The sequence below is a fragment of the Pleurodeles waltl genome, chromosome 12 (genome assembly GCF_031143425.1).
Source record: "Pleurodeles waltl isolate 20211129_DDA chromosome 12, aPleWal1.hap1.20221129, whole genome shotgun sequence".
Taxonomy (NCBI): Eukaryota; Metazoa; Chordata; class Amphibia; order Caudata; family Salamandridae; genus Pleurodeles; species Pleurodeles waltl.
This window is the reverse complement of record NC_090451.1, coordinates 224,313,247-224,329,711: the sequence shown is the minus strand read 5'-3', so window position 1 is coordinate 224,329,711 and position 16,465 is coordinate 224,313,247. Positions and strand designations below refer to the sequence as shown.

Here is a 16,465-nt window from a genome sequence, read left to right as displayed (position 1 = left end):
TGAGATAAACTGTTGTTGACTGTGCATATTCTTCTGCTGATGCACACATTTCTGTATTATAGTTGTGATAAAATAGGCAACCAATGAAGCACAGTTGGATTTAGTGATAATACTAGCAGAGACTAGCTAAGTATGTGTTGCAAGGAAAAGCTAACATGACTTCTCTATACAGTGCTTACTGCAAGGGTGTCCAAGGCAGGTCCATGCGGCAGGAATCCATGTTAAATTTTTCAGCATAATCACAAATGATAAATATATATGTTTCATTCCATAAGATTCATTTACATAGCCAGTGCTTATCCTGAAAATTTGGCACAGATCCAGCAGCTACATTAGATATCTAGGGGTTAGAGGGAACTCTGTGGAGAAACATGGTCCTAGAACCTGGGTCACATCATGTAAAAACGAGCATTCACAAAGCCAATAGGTCTCACCTATGCAAGAGCGATTGACTTTGCCAATGTGTTTTAGCCATGTTGTACCCCAGCATGGCTGCTGTTCAGCATGACTAAACGTTAGAGGCATATAGGAGTAAGACATGGAGTGGAGTGCCTCGAATGTCATGGAGTGGTGTAGAGTGTCGTGGAATGGCATAGAGTGTGGAGGAGTGCCGTGGAATGATGTAGAGTGGAGTGACAGAGTGGCGTGGAGAGTGATGGAGGGAGTAGAGTGGAGCAGACTGGAAGGGCGTAGAGTGGAGTACTGTGTCTAAAAGTGGACTGACACAGAGTGTGGTAGAGTGCCATAGAGTGGAGTGGCATAGAGTGGTGTACGGTGTCAAAGTGGGGTAAAGTGGTATGGAGTCGTGTAGAGGGACTTGCCTACAGTACAGTAGAATGTTGTGGAATAGAGTGTAGCAGAGTGGAGTAAAATTGTGTGGAGTGGTGTAGAGTTACATACAGTGGAGCACATGGTTGTGGCATAGAGTCAAGAAGATTGGGGTAGAGTGACGTGTCACAGAATTGAGTGGCACAGACTGGCGTGGAGTAGCATAGAGTGGCGCAGATTGTCTTGGAGCAAGTAGAGAGTCACAGAGTGGAGGGGCGACATTCTAGCAAGTATTATGTGGTCTACCAGTATCTGTAGAAGGACGCTGATGTAGATGGTGTCAACAGCAGGTGAGGAGGTCAAGGGAGGCTATACTTGTGCCTTCTTCCTGCCTTAACTCCTGCATGCTATCATACCTCAAGTAGTGGCACGACATACTTACATGATATACTCCTCCTTGTTCTCCTCGGTCACTCTGATACTTTCGCCTCCTTCCTTCAGCTCATAGGTGGTCACTTTGCCAAGAATCTCCATATCCTGAATAAAGTACAGTTCCAGCTCACATTCCTCCAGGTTATTCTCCCTAAACAAAACAAATAACAGCAAGAGAACTGGTTAGAAATAGTCTAGCTTGAAATCATATCAGACATCAATAAGTCAGAGCTTCACAAGATACGCTGCGCATAGCTACCCACAAAACTATCTGCCGGCACATAATTAAGGAAGCCGAGTTATTAATTAAAGTTTTTTGTGCGAGACCCAGTCTAACGAAAGAAATTACATCATGGATAAACACCAATGTGGGTGACAAGCCCATAACAAAATAGAATGTATTAAACCAGACAACTAAGACTTGGTTGCATTGAGGACTCATCGTGGACAACCCAAAATGAGGGATCAAGCACAAGATACTACTGATTTGACATCTAGATATGTAGGGCCAAATGTACAAAATTCTCAAATTGCGATTCTTACCACATTGCAATTAGGAAATCACAATTCCTGATGTAAGAAAACTTGCATCTTTTAAACAGTGATTGTGAGTGGGTCGCAAGTGGACCTACCTCATGAATATTAATTAATGAGGTAGGTTGCAATCTGCAATCTATTAGGAATCACAGCAATCACAGGGATGGTGGCCTGCTGAGGTCACTGCCTATTCATAAAGCAATCTTTTGTTTTTTAAATGCAGCCCATTTTCCTCAAAGGAAGACGTGTTGTATTTAAAACGAAAGAAAATTATACTTTATAGTTTTTTTTTTTTACCCATTCTCAAAGGGGAAAAGGTCACTTGTGGACCCCTTCCCATTTGCAAATGGTTACCACCTCCTTTGAGGTGTGAGTAAGAAATGAATGTTTTGTGGCTGTAATTTGGTTGCAAAACATTCATACATAGCACTGTAATTCAGTATTTGGAAGGGACACCCAAAACACGCCCAGTCCAAACACTGAATCGTTAACACAAATTCCAATTTGGTAACGTGTTACTGAATCACAAGTTGTGCTTTTGTACTTATAAAAAAGCATTTTTTTGTGGTCGGAAACTGCCTTTTCAAACCACACAAAAATGCTTTGTACATATGGCCCATAGAATTGTATAATGAAGAATAGATCATCTGTGGCAACAGAAGCGATACAGGACCATGTCGTATAATAAAAGTAAAAAACGTATAGCTTCGAAGCTCATGTTTCTTCTCTGCAAAGGCAATTAACTGTCGCACTTGAAGGCTCCACCATCAATGTTAGGCCTTCTGACTAAGCAATGCATGTGCCGGTTTTTTGCTCCTAAAATCTGATCCTTCAATTCTTGCGTTCTCGATAATGTCCATTTGATGCACCCCAGACAAATTACTTTTAATTTCCTACATTTGGAGTATAGACTTAGTGCTTGAGAACAGAGATGAATAGACTATGGATGCTCATTTGGTAGCCGGAGTTTCACTCACTTGATCCAGACAATGGAGTTGTAAAATTCTGGATCGATGGATTCCAAATCCTTGAGTGTGGGCTTCTTGTTGAGCATCCTCTTGTAGAAGGGCAGGGTGAAGCCAGTGTCTATGAACTTCATATGGTAAAGGGCCTGTGAAAATAGGTAGAATAATAGAGTTAGAAACCATCAGGCTGATCACCACGTGACAACATTTGCACTGTATATGCAACACTTCTCAAGATACATTCATCAACACTGATGCACTAAACTAAGCATCCACTTCAGCATCCCTTATGTACTAGACACACAGCATCAACTTCATCTACGAAAGAAAAACACCGTGCACTATACCGCAAAGGCTAACTATTCAGGGCCCTCTACTAGACAATCTAGAATGATTTTCAACACAGTGACATCATGTAGAATAAAGAAAGTTCATCACTTATAACTATTGCTATCGAGTCTGAACAACACATATGTATCAGGGCAAGCAAAAAGGGTGTGGGTATTATTCAAGCAGCAACTCATCAAAACTAACTCCTAAAACCCAGCCTTTCCCGGAAAATACTGTTCCACACAATACCCACTCCTTCAGAGACCAGTTGAACCTTGTATGGAGCACTAACTTTGGGCAGATTACCAGAATGCAAAGATTTCTCCCTAATTTACAAAACATACTCACCTTATCTTCCGTTCACTGCCATAACCCAATCATATACTACCATGAATTTACACAACATTTCGCCTGAATCACAAACCAACAAGTAAGCAAGGACAATTACCTATTTTACACAGGAAGAGCAATGATGAGGGACTTTAAGCAGGAAACAAAACTATTCTCTACTTGCATCCAGATAAGGGTGTGTTATCGGGAAGATTTCAAGTTTCGAGTCACGGGCCAATTACAAACCCTGCATTATGAATTGCAGTTACTGAGGAGTGTATTTTCTCTGAGCCTGTTTCCATTTATCCTATTTAAAGCAGTCGCCCACGCTTCTGACAACATTTGGCTTTCAGCGAGTGCCATTGCTGGAGGGAGACTTCACTGAGTCAGAGAGTAAGAAGCAGCCAAAATAAACGCAGACAGCGTCTAAAAGGGAGCCTGGGTGAGTAACAGTCTGAAGTTTTACTGCTGCCTTGTCATACTTAGCAAAAAAGGCAACGCCATGCTCAGAGGCCCGGGCAGCAGAAACACCACACCCCACACCATCAGTGGTCCTGAGAAGATGCACTGACTCTAATGATATTATCAAATACAGGGCACAGAGGAAAGCAAGAGGACAAGGAACTATTGAAACGCCACACCCCACACCATCAGTGGTCCTGAGAAGATGCACTGACCAATGATATTATCAAATACAGGGCACAGGGGAAAGCAAGAGGACAAGGAACTATTGAAACACCACACCCCACACCATCAGTAGTCCTGAGAAGATGCACTGACCAATGATATTATCAAATACAGGGCACAGAGGAAAGCAAGAGGACAAGGAACTATTGAAACACCCCACCCCACACCATCAGTGGTCCTGAGAAGATGCACTGACCAATGATATTATCAAATACAGGGCACAGAGGAAAGCAAGAGGACAAGGAACTATTGACTTGGTCACCATTTACAGCCCATCACAGTGGTGGCTCTGTTGTACTACAACGCTTAGAAGGATTCACTAGCACAGAGACCAGGGTTTTATTCAAGGAAACAGGTAGACGAAATACCCAGTCCCTTTCTGTTTCTGTAAGCATCCCTCCCTAAGCACCTTAAGCACTGAGTGCTGACTACCCTAGCAAATGTCCACAGGGCACTGTTGATCACACGGTGGGGCCCGGCACAGGGACTAAAAGCTCTGTTCTCAAAGATGAACTGGTGATTTCTGTTCAGACGAATGCAGCTGCTGAAGGTTCATTATTACTTATTTGTTTTACTTTACCAGGGGTCTAATAGGTTCCAATTGCTATGCTCGACTTCTAAGCGGGGACGCAGTGAAGAAGAAGTAGGCAGTCATCATCAGCTGAAAAGTATGCACTATCTTCAGTATGCTGACAACAAACCTGCCTGCAACATCCCTGGACTAGATGTGACATACAATGTCCATGCCTGCACCTGGTGATTACGGTCTGTTTCTACTCGGATACAGACTAAAAGACAGAAATTTGGTTGGGACCATACCAACAAGCTGTGCTAATATGACAATAAAACATATGAAAATTATGTGATAAAAGATGTTACATTAATAGAATGTAACCATAATCATCCTTTTAAAGACTAAAACATGCAATTTTTTTTATCTCTGTCATCTCAAACCCAAGTAAAGCATTACCAGATTCAACATCAGTCTACGTAGCAGGTATTTTAAACCTCTAAACCACAATACACACACTACACCTTGACAACTGCAACTGCATCCCAACGCTGTCTGGCTTGTGTTTGTTTCGAGGTTTTTCACCTTAGTGTAGTTTTAGTGTATGCACAGGGTGATCGGCTGCAAACAAAGAATGAACTATATGGACCTATAATGTTCCATGCCATAGGTGTACTTTTATTCGATGGTGCAAGGTATACTGTGTATATTGAGGAACACTGTAAAGTCATTCCATCATTCTTAGTAGACGGAGCCTATATTTTTGCCAAATTGGATATTTTCACCATTAGAACAGAGGCTCAAGTGCCGATATCTGATCCTCCTAGTGTCAAATATACCTGCCTAAGGTAAAGATGTTTGTAATGTAGCTAAATGAGCTATATATTTTTTAAGGAAAGCAGACACTAACTTCGACTCTTTAGAACAGTCTCAAAACGAAGCTATTTACTTCAGCTCAGAAACCTAATCATTTTCATGTACCCATGCCTTTGAAGGATTATCTCCATTATAATGTGGGGTTGCACTTTCACACTCATAATCATATAGTTGTCTAAGTCTGGAATTTTAAATACTGAAACTAAAGAGATGTCTGATGTAGGGTGCTTAGGGGTCAACATGTCTGAAAAAAATGACAAGCCTCATCGGCAATCACAGTCACAGCGCTCCATGTTAAGGACACCATTAGGAGTGGTAACCTGACAAGCCTCATCGGCCTTCTCAGTCCACATCGCTCCATGTTAAGGACACCATTAGGAGTGGTAACCGGACAAGCCTCATCGGCAATCACAGTCACAGCGCTCCATGTTAGGGACACCATTAGGAGTGGTAACCTGACAAGTCTCATCGGCCTTCACAGTCCACAGCGCTCCATGTTAAGGACACCATTAGGAGTGGTAACCTGACAAGCCTCATCGGCCTTCTCAGTCCACAGTGCTGCATGTTAGAGACACCATTAGGAGTGGTAACCTGACAAGCCTCATCGGCCTTCACAGTCCACAGCGCTCCATGTTAGGGACACCATTAGGAGTGGTAACCTGACAAGCCTCATCGGCCTTCTCAGTCCACAGCGCTCCATGTTAGAGACACCATTAGGAGTGGTAACCTGACAAGCCTCATCGGCCTTCACAGTCCACAGCGCTCCATGTTAAGACACCATTAGGAGTGGTAACTTGACATTTGATGGAAAGCCTAATTTGAGACCAGCTGCGAGCAGTGGCTCCTCTGAACATCTAGGTAGCCTGCATGTGGTTTACTGTTTCTCTGCTATCCCTTCCCTTGTGAAAACCTTTCTTCAAGGGGCCTGAGTTACTAAAAACATGTTCTTTGAATGCAGCTCCCAACATCTGAGGTGAATAAAGTCTAGAATTTGCTCAAGCTAACACAGGAGACCTATAGGCATGCTCCCAGTGAGCCTCCACAGATGAATGCCTACCAGAAAGCTATAGGCCTAAGTCCTGACTAACTCTTCACAGAATGTCAGGGACAGAGCTGGACGTTCCCCTGCAACCTTAGGCTGGTACACAGGAAAGAAAGTGTGTAGTCTACCTCAGCCTGTCTCTATCTAGAAATCACCTATTTCTGTCATCCAAAGCAAAGCCTGGGCCAGGTAGATGCATGCATCTTGGATGTTAGTTTTGTGCCTTCATTTACTCAAGACTTCTGATTCTTGCATTACACAGAACCAGAGGATTAATTAGTTCAGAGGCAGGGGGCCAAAAAGAGCAGAATTCCTCCACATACAGAAACTTCTACAGCAGCTACTGTTGCTCGGACAGTGAGGGAGTCTATGGGGCAGACAAGGTCCTTTCACAAAAGGTGAGGGCTGGGAAACGAGACATATCTTTTGAACCCACTCAGAAAGGGTATACAAAATAAAACCCACCTTACAACCTCGGGCATCATCTTTCTGCTATTTAGCTGTGACTATCCACATACTCCTAGCATTACCCCCAATAAAAATGGCATAATGTAGACAACACACAAATACTGTTAAATCTGGAATCACGCTGATACTTCAGGCACAGACTGTTCAGGATCTGTTGTCGCATTAAAAAACAAATGATCAGAATCCACTGGATGACTGGAATTCACTTGAGGCATAATGCCAGTAACACAGAAATCATGACTTGTGGACCTTTGTAATATGTAATGCACTTATCTTAGAGGCCTAATAACTCCGGCAGCCAAGCTATCCAGGCCTCTTTGGTGAAACTCTAACGACTCACTTTGGGTTCAGGACTCACCCCAGCATGGCTGCCAAGACCACCTTCCCCGCCTGAGAATCATCAGGAGAAAATTCTTTCCATGGCTTCCCTCGTTAGTTTAAGCCTACAATTATTCTAGTTCAATCTCATCTGGATTATGCTAATACTCTCTACCTTGATGTCCCCTCGTTTTTTTTTTTAGAGGCCTTCAAATGGATCGAGAACATTGGAGGAAGCTTCCGTCTAAATCTTCAACCTCAAAACCATACACACTTGAAGTTTGATTAACCTTCATGGGCTTCTGCATTATACAACATGCAATACATGGAACTGGACCTTTGTTTCCCACTGCAGACTGAAACCAAAAACTCATTGTTGCACAAACATTCCAAAACAGATCTCTGGGCCTCAAACATTATCCAAATTTCAACAGTTCACTAGTTGAAGGATGGATTTTCCCAAAGCAGTAGGACTCCTTTCTGCTCCTTATCAGAAATATTAATTAAATTTTAGCCTTTAATAAAAGTCTCAAAACACCTGAGTTTACCAAAGTCCCACAATCCTCATAGAGATTATTGGTAACCTGACCAATAAATAGAGGGAGGCAATTTACCAACTCTCACAAGCTCACAATCCAAGCACGTCTCTGGCCCTCACATAGGATATTTACATGTAGCTCCACCTCCACACATCTGAACACACACAACAATCCTCTGCACTGCTCGCTCATCCTTTGCACAAGATTTTCCCTTCCTCCAAGCGGACCTTGTCGCTCAAAATGAATCTTTGGTTCTCCAACATTAAACCTACACATACTTACACCCCCGCACTACAGCACAAAGGTACGACCATACCACACACAGCTCCCTCAAGCAGAGGCATAACGCAAAATGATAACCCACTGTAAAATGAGATGAGGGCCCCAGAGTTCCCCGTATCTCACATATATTCATTGGCCTTTGGCTGAATGGGGTCACGACGACGGGGTGAGGGTTCCCCTATGCCTCAGGGGCCTACTTTATGCCTCTGACCTCAACCTCTGTCATCAAATCCTTACTTGAGCGTCATGCACCATCAGTAAAGGACTGCATCAAACCCTGGGCAACATCAGAGAAGCACCTGCTGCTCTAACACCATTCCAAGCCACATCCTACCCAGCCATACATGCATGCACCTACCAGCCTCCCAGAATATGGTAAAAGCACTGACCATGACTTAATAATTCTAGGGCGTGCATTTTTTTCAGCTCTCGATAACTCCCATACTATTTACCATGTCCCACCTGAATGGCCCGCTGCCATTTACCAGTTAAATTTGACTTCCTTCATTTAATTTTGAAATGTGTTTATGTTGTGTCCTCCATAACGGTTCTCTTCTCTCTACGCTCAACATTTCATATTTTCTGCTCATCTTTTCAAACTATCTTGGTCTGTTTCTGTGCTTCAGACACGTCCTTACTGATTCTTATTCTTTCACAAGTCAATGTTTAAAAATGTGCTTGAAACCTTTGATTTCTTCTTCTCGGACAGTCTTATCCACTTAGAACCACATTATTCATGCATCACAATAACTGATCGGTTGCCCTCATTTCTTTCTGATGTGCCGTCTTCTTGATAATTGTAGAGTACTTATTGTAGTAAGCTGGCCCGCTATGTAGTGTGCAAAACTAGGCACATTGTGCAGGCAACCACACATTGGTTTACAGAGGAAAGAACTAGACCACCTAATGCTCTTTTCTTTATGGTAGCTTGGTCAAGCAGTTAGGCTAATCTTCGAGAAGTGCAAAGCATTTATTGTACTTACAGTATCACACACTCAAAACAATAGCTCGAGACCAATTATACCAAAATACTTCAGATTTTTATAACGTTTTTAAGACCAAGATCATCAAAATCGGGTAAGTACTTTTTAAGTTATGAATTTTTTTAAGTTTTAATAAAAGTAGTCTTTCTGTACATAATCACGCACCATAGAAATCAATGGAGAAAATACTTTGAAAATTCACATAAGATCAGGCTATGTGTTTACTAATGTCTCCTTTTGCAGGTATGTCAAGGTCACGGGTGAGCACTATGGACCAGCTGGAGAAGTTTGGGCGGCTCCTGGTAATGGCTGGAGCAGCTGCAGAAAGTCATTGGAGCTGGTTCCAGGCCACTGAGGGGGCCTCTTGGAAAAGCACTGCACAAGTGGACTTAAAGGTAAGTCTGGTGGGTCCCTTTGGAGTATTGAGGTTGCAAGGGGTGGGGGACCATTAGGGCACAGCTATATCTTCAGTGCACGGAATAGGGCGGCCTGGTGCAGAGCGAATCAGTGAGCCAGGAGGTGTGTGAAAAGGAGCCCTTGGAAGCAGGAGGTAGGTCACTTTGAGGTTCGCTTGTAGGTCAGCAGGGGCACTCTGGTGGGAAGGCCTGGTGGTTTTTAAACACCCTCACCTGGGGCTTCCTCCTGGTCCTTTTACAGTGCAAAGTGGACCGTCCTTCTTGATGTCGAACGTGAGGTCACCAGTACCTAGAGCTATTGCATGGTTTGGCCACTGGAGGACGCAGTGCCACCAAACTTGGAACTCTTGCAGAGTTTGACCTCAAAGAACCGTCGGTGGAGTTTGGTCCTGCTGCGTCATCCGTTTCCTTGGGCAGCAGCCAGTCAGTGAAGTGGCCTTCACTGGGTCATTGGTTCCTTGTTGCAGTAGAGTGATGCCTTCACTCTGGATGAAGATCTATGGTGATTTTCAACGAGGCCCTCTGGGGTTTGTAGAGTCCGTCCAATGTCCAAGCAACCCCTCAGCGGTGACTGTTGAGTCCTGGGTGCAGCAGGCAGGGTTTGGTGCCTTTTCTTGGTGCAGCAGAACTTCAGTTCTCGAGCCTTGGGTCTTCTTTTGTACTTCGAATCTGATCGCTTGGTCTAGGGATGCCCACTACATACTGTATTTAGTGGGTGTTTAAGGTAGTACATGGTAGTGACAAATGGGTCATCAACCTTAAGGTGGCTACACCGACTAAGTGACCACTTCCTGTGAGTAGAGGTCACTTTCCTACACCTGATTGACTAATTTCCTTCCATGCAAGATGGAGGAAAATGAAATGGAGGGGTCACCGCGCATGCAACACCTTAGGGGTGGTGCATGCTGGGCATGAACACTCCTCCTGTCCTTTGTGCGGTTTTCCACCATTGCTCCTACCAAAAGTAAGGGTTTGCAACAGGGGCAGCCATCTGCTGCTAGCACCAGCCCTGGGGATCGAGTTTAAAGGGTGGAAAGCCCTTTGAAGCTCGCTGGCAGGGCAGTGCACATTCCTGAGGGAGAGGGTGCTAGCATCTCCACCCACGAAGGGCTTTGTTCTGGGACCCATGTAGCAGGATCTCTCACCCCAGGGTTCGAGAATCTTATCTCGTGGTGGCAGGCTGGTCGTGACCAGCCTCCAACCATGCCAGGGTAGTTAGCTTTTGGAGGGGGCACCTCTAAAGTGGCCCTCGGGTACATTTTGTAATACATCCAATATTAGTACCAGTTTGGATTTATCAATCTGAGTTGTTTGATACCAAACAACCCAGGGTTCAGAGTACCCATCATGTAGCTGTGTAACTCGTACTGACCAGTGTCCAGCACATGCATTAAAACTGCTGCCCTGTTCACTTACTATGTCCCAGGTTTGGTAAGGACACAGTAGGGGCATATCGTTCATGCATCTATGCCCACACGTACCACATAGTGAACCATGCCTTAGGGCTGGAAGGCCTGCCAACAGGTTGACTTACCTATAGTGCATGCAGTATGTAGTGGACAGGGCACACAGGCTGTGTGCCATGTCGAATTTGTCTTTTTAGGATTGTATCAGAACACTCAGTCTGCAATGGCAGTGCTGGATGCGTCTGGAGGCATGGCCCTAGAGGGTGGCACAATCTGTGCTGCTGCCCAAAGGGGCCTACCCTTAGTACTCCCATGCCCCGGGTACATAAGTACCATTTATTAGGGACTTAAAGTGGCAGCTAAAGGTATTGGCTATTGTGCCAATGCATCACAACAGTTTTAGGGAAAGAGATCTGGCCCAGGGAAACCGGTTAGCAGGATCCTGAACACTAACAACTTTGAGATTACATCACATACCAGGCAAAAGTGGTGGGCTACCCATGACAAAAGAGGTATTTTCCCACACTGTAAAATGAAAATGGTTCTTCACTATATAACTTTGATAACATGAATAGATTTATTTTAAGTAGGGTTTGAATTCCTAACTTGGATCCAGCCATTAAGGCTCAGACTGTGGTCACCTCCTTCATGGTAACTCTTTCAATTAATGGTATCTCACTTCTCTCTTTCCTGCTTTTATTGAACAGGCTGAAGATGATCTATTGAGTGTGATGTACTGTATACAAAGTATACATTTCCGTCTCTCTTATTTGCCTAGCATCATAAAACAATACCCTCCTCCCAAAAACAAATCTCTGTAGTACTTTAGCACTTTTCTGTTATGGAATCTTGTGCAGATTTTTATTGTTTCAGTAAGGCTCCACCTGGTTCACAAGCCCTTAGTAAATATATGTTATACTCATGCGATACTCTGTTTCGCAGGGATGGGATTGTGCCTGCCTCTGCACCAAGGTTATGACAGGTTGTCTTAATGGCATAGGGGGTCCTCTGTTTTTAGCATGACGCTTTGCTCATATGTGAAAACCTGAGTACTGTCTAACAACAAAATAAATTCAGTACTTTGAATTCATTTCACCTTGGAGATGTGTCATAGATTATTCCTAGTAACTTCATGTTGAGATTCTGCCTCTGTAGGGAACCATACAAATGTATTTAGATGTTTTCAGTTAAAGAGATGTCTGTGACTAGGACTAGCTCTAGTGATTCGACTTTCTAAGCCCACCTAGAAGGTCATTCCTATTTATCACTCTCCGTATTTTGTGGCGGAAAGCCTTTACCTGCCAGTATTCTGCAAATCTAGACCTTTCCCACGTCGGATCTTAGACTCCCCTGATGGGTATTTAAAAATGTGCATTTTTCACAGGGCTGAATTTTAGATTAAGAATGCAAAATTAACTGGTTATAACCATGTTATTACTTGGTCACAAACAATAAATTAAAATATGTGCATTGGCCAGTTCTATGTAAATATTCTGTTTCTGAGCATTCTAAAATAGTACTGTCATAGTCTTACCATGGCAATGAGTCGTCCAATGAAGCGGAAGTAGGTCAGGTGGTCTGGGTTGATGGAAGAGGCAGGGTTGATCTGCAGGCAATAGTTATTTTTCCCCGCATACTCAAAAAGACAATACATGGGATTGAGCACTTCATGTGACAAAAGGAAGAACCACTCTCTGTTAAGAAAAAAGAGAGAGACAAGGCAATGAGCTTTTGCTTGACAGACACATACTTGCCCAACCTCAGAGGTGTTAACAGAGCATTCATTTCCATCGACACACTTTCCCAAAGGTGTACCTTTTCATGCAAATCGTTCTGCCTTGGATCCTAAAAAGACACATGATGCAGTTTTCTAGCTCTGGCATTCTATACCGCCAGGGAGGCAACGCTCAGTATTTTAGTTACACTGCAGAATACATCTGTGACCCAGTCCATCCCACCCACTCTAAAGCAGACACACTCATCTTTCATCACCAACATCAACAGACTTAAGGCATCCTTCTTCCCGCCCAGTCTAGGGCAGGTTTATACCTGGCTTTTCCGCCTACTATAGAGAACGTTTGGTGAGAAGGCCTTCCCTCTTTCCGAAACAGCGGAGACCCGCATCAAGCCTCCAACTCTCGAAACAATATCTGACGTCGAGATTATTGCCATCTAAATGAACAAACACAAGGGCCACCACTTCACTTCTACTCTAGCACATGCCTTTGGAATACCCTCACAATTGAGATAAGACATGCCTGAGATTCACCCAACCTGTGCAGTCACATCAGCTAGTCCTCTGCACGACCCACCCCAAATTCCTTTTAATCAGGGAGGCTCAGTTCAATGGTTCAAGAATCACATTTCACCACAGGACCCAATGGCTCCCAAGTCACAACTGCAGATGCCAATCCAATTTTTTTAACCCACCAATTTCAGAAGAGCAGAAATTAAAAACGAAATACCTGCACATAGATATGCGAAATCATTTCATATATAAAAACAAACAGTCCTGTACTTAGTTGCATTCATATAGTCTGTTTGAGTACATTTCAAATTCTGTAATTCATTTATCAGTGGTTATTGCTGTTACTCTGAGCACCTGTCTCACCTCTTCCTGTCTCATTCCACCGTTGAACTCTCTCACCTTATCCCCATTTTCACCTCCATATATTATTTCACAGTGATACACAATCTCTTATCCCTACCCACAATCTCACTCCATGGCTGTTCTTTAAGGAAAGGTCCAGTCTCACCTTGCCATCCAATTTATCATCACTTTAACCTACCAGGGCCAAATATACTCCCAAGCCCCTCGTCTTATAAACCCTACACTTAGCCACTCTCATTATTTGTAACATCAAATGAAAAACAAGCTGCATATTACACAAAAATAGGATGCTTTAAGAATCAACACCTTTTAGAATTCTGTTGTCTACGTGCATTTGTCTTGTTTGACCCGTTTGTCTCAATGCACTTAACGTAAGAAAAAGAAAATGTTACTTACACTGTAACCATCTTTCTGTAGCTTGTGTTGCTGTAGATTCACATGCTTTTGCATATTCCTGTCATCTAGCACTGGGTGCAGACTCTGCAAGTTGTTTTTGTACAAAGAAGTCTTCGGTTTCAAGATACCATGTGACTGTTCCCTTAGCCCACAATGCACCAGGAAAAAGATTCCACCTCAGATTGTTTCCCCAGCTGGTGATTAGTGTTAGTGAAGTAAGAGAGAATTTATGTGCATTGTTGTGAACAATAATAAATGGCTCAATCATTATTTGCTTCGGAGGAGGCTGGAGTGTATTCTTGAAACTGTAGTAACAAACAGATGGTTGCAGTATAAGATTTTCTATTTGAAGCATGCGTTGATGTAGATGTACATACTTAGCATAGACTATAAAGCAGTGTATGCCATAATCTATGGTTGGCAAGCTAATGATGCAGATTTTGAGACGAGGGTCTCAAAACTGTTGGCCAACCAAAGTCATACAGTAATGCTGAGTGAACATGTGTAGTGTTTACCAATAAGCAACCTTACAGATGTCTGTTACTGGAAGGCTCACTTCTCACACGTGGAATGTGCTCTAAGCAGTGTAAGTGGTGTACACTTGGCTTTAGAATACCAAGTTCACATTCATTCAATAATCCAACTGGGAATGATACCTTTGTAAATAGGGTTTTCTAAATGAGGGTTTTCTAAAGCAACTAATGGTTGCTTGGTCTTATGGATGGACTCTGCCCTGTCAATACAATATGTTAATGGTCTTTTGATATCTAGTTTTTACAAAGCCGTTTCTGTCACAGACTCTTGGTGAAAGAGGAAAACTGGCAATGCACTTGTCTGAATTTCATGGAAAGGAGAAACAACGTTAGGCACAAAATTGGGTTTTCTTCCTAAAACCACTCTGTGTGTAACTGGATAAAGAGTTCCTCTAATGTTAATGTTTGCAACTCACTGACACTTCACAGTGAGGTTATTGTCACAAGGAAATCCACCTTTTGATGTAAAAATTACATTTTGCAAGAGTGTAGTGGCTCAAACGGAGGCCCCATTAGACTTCCTAATACTATATTCAGATGCCAGGCTGGGGTTGGAAGTTTTTTTTTTTGTTGTTAAGTAAAACTCTCTTACTGCCCTCCAAGAAGGCCTGGATCACAGGTATTCTGAATACAGACACATTTCTCTTTTGCTTGTAAGCTGCTACTGCAGCTATGTGTATGCCAATCACACTTTTAGAGATGCAGTAAGTAACAGATGATATCCTGAAATGATGTTGTAGATGACAATAGTAGAGACACCTTTTCCATTTAGCTGCTTTAGAGGGTTATGGGTGTGTGTGTGTGCCAGTTGTAGAACTCACATACACTTCTGGGAGTTTAAAGTAACCAAACTTTAGGAACTCAAGTGCTAAACTGCTCAGTTCATTTCCCTGAGTTTTTGATGTTTCATCTGCCCGTAATGTTAAGTGATGAGGTCTGGTCTCAGTGGTAGTCTTTTGTGTGGGTGGATTGACATTTCCAGAACCACTGAGTGACATAGTTGTTTCACCTAACTTGCAGCGACCAGAATGACAGTTGTGGATGCTTATATTATTTTTCTCACTATGTGAGGGATACGGGAATGTTGGGGAAAATCATCATCAAAGATCCCTGACCAATTTAATCATGTTCATTGTCCACGGACTGTGGGTAATCCCTGACCTGTTCATCCATGTGCAATGTCCATGAACAGTGGGGGTTTGGGTACCTGGAGATGAAGCTTTGGGATTTTGCATTTTGGACAGTGGCCGGAGATTCATCTCTTATTGGCAAACATGTTGATGCATCCTGTTTAGCAGGCCTGCAACATTATTGTCCATCCCTGGAAGATACTCCGCTAGGAACTGTATGTGGCTGTGAATGGCTCAATGTTAAATCATCTGGGTGAACACTGACAGTTGAGAGGAATTGTTCTCATACATAATACTCATGTTTTCTGTCTGTATTAAGACTGTTTTCCCTCGAATTAGAGTGTAAAATGCTATGAGTGGCAATTGAATTGCAGTTATTTCTACGCAGTCGATGTGCTAGACCTGGTGTTCTTGCATATAGTACCCTGGACCATAATTAGATTGAAGTATGTCTGCCAGTACATGAGAGGGGCATATGTTGTAATGGTCGCCTCTGGCAGAGGGCTTAGAAATGGCCTGCCCAGTAAGGAGTTTTTTTTCATTCCACCCTTTTGGGATTTGCTGAAATCTGGGCCTCCTCACAGTTAGATCTTCCTATTGACCCTTCGCTTGCGACCATTACCAAGCTAAACACTCTTGCAGTGGACACATGCAATCTTGCATGACACACCACTGCTACAGATGAAGCCTTTATCCCCAACAATCTTATTACTTTCCACAAAGTAATGATTCGTGTTGTCTGAAAGAGGCAACAACCTTTGAAACACCATCACCCTCTCTTGATTTGGATAGGCTTTCCCTGTCACAGAGTTTAAGAAGGCTCCTCGGAAAGGGCTTGTAGAGGTTGAAGATGCAACCTTTTTGCATTGACTGTGAATCTCAGTTTGTGCAAGAGTGGCACTACC

The 16,465-nt window shown here is 43.1% G+C and overlaps 1 protein-coding gene across 6 annotated transcripts in view; it reads right to left on the bottom strand.

Moving 5' to 3' along the window:
• WWP2 (WW domain containing E3 ubiquitin protein ligase 2) overlaps positions 1 to 16,465 on the bottom strand; it is a 461,427-nt gene that overhangs the window by 27,599 nt on the left and 417,363 nt on the right. For all 6 annotated transcript variants that reach the window (XM_069216846.1, XM_069216845.1, XM_069216843.1 and 3 more), the window contains 3 exons: positions 12,425 to 12,584; positions 2,715 to 2,848; positions 1,211 to 1,351 (listed from right to left, as the gene is read on the bottom strand). In XM_069216846.1, the coding sequence (XP_069072947.1) occupies positions 1,211 to 1,351; positions 2,715 to 2,848; positions 12,425 to 12,584 (435 nt within the window). The remainder of the gene's footprint in view (positions 1 to 1,210; positions 1,352 to 2,714; positions 2,849 to 12,424; positions 12,585 to 16,465) is intronic.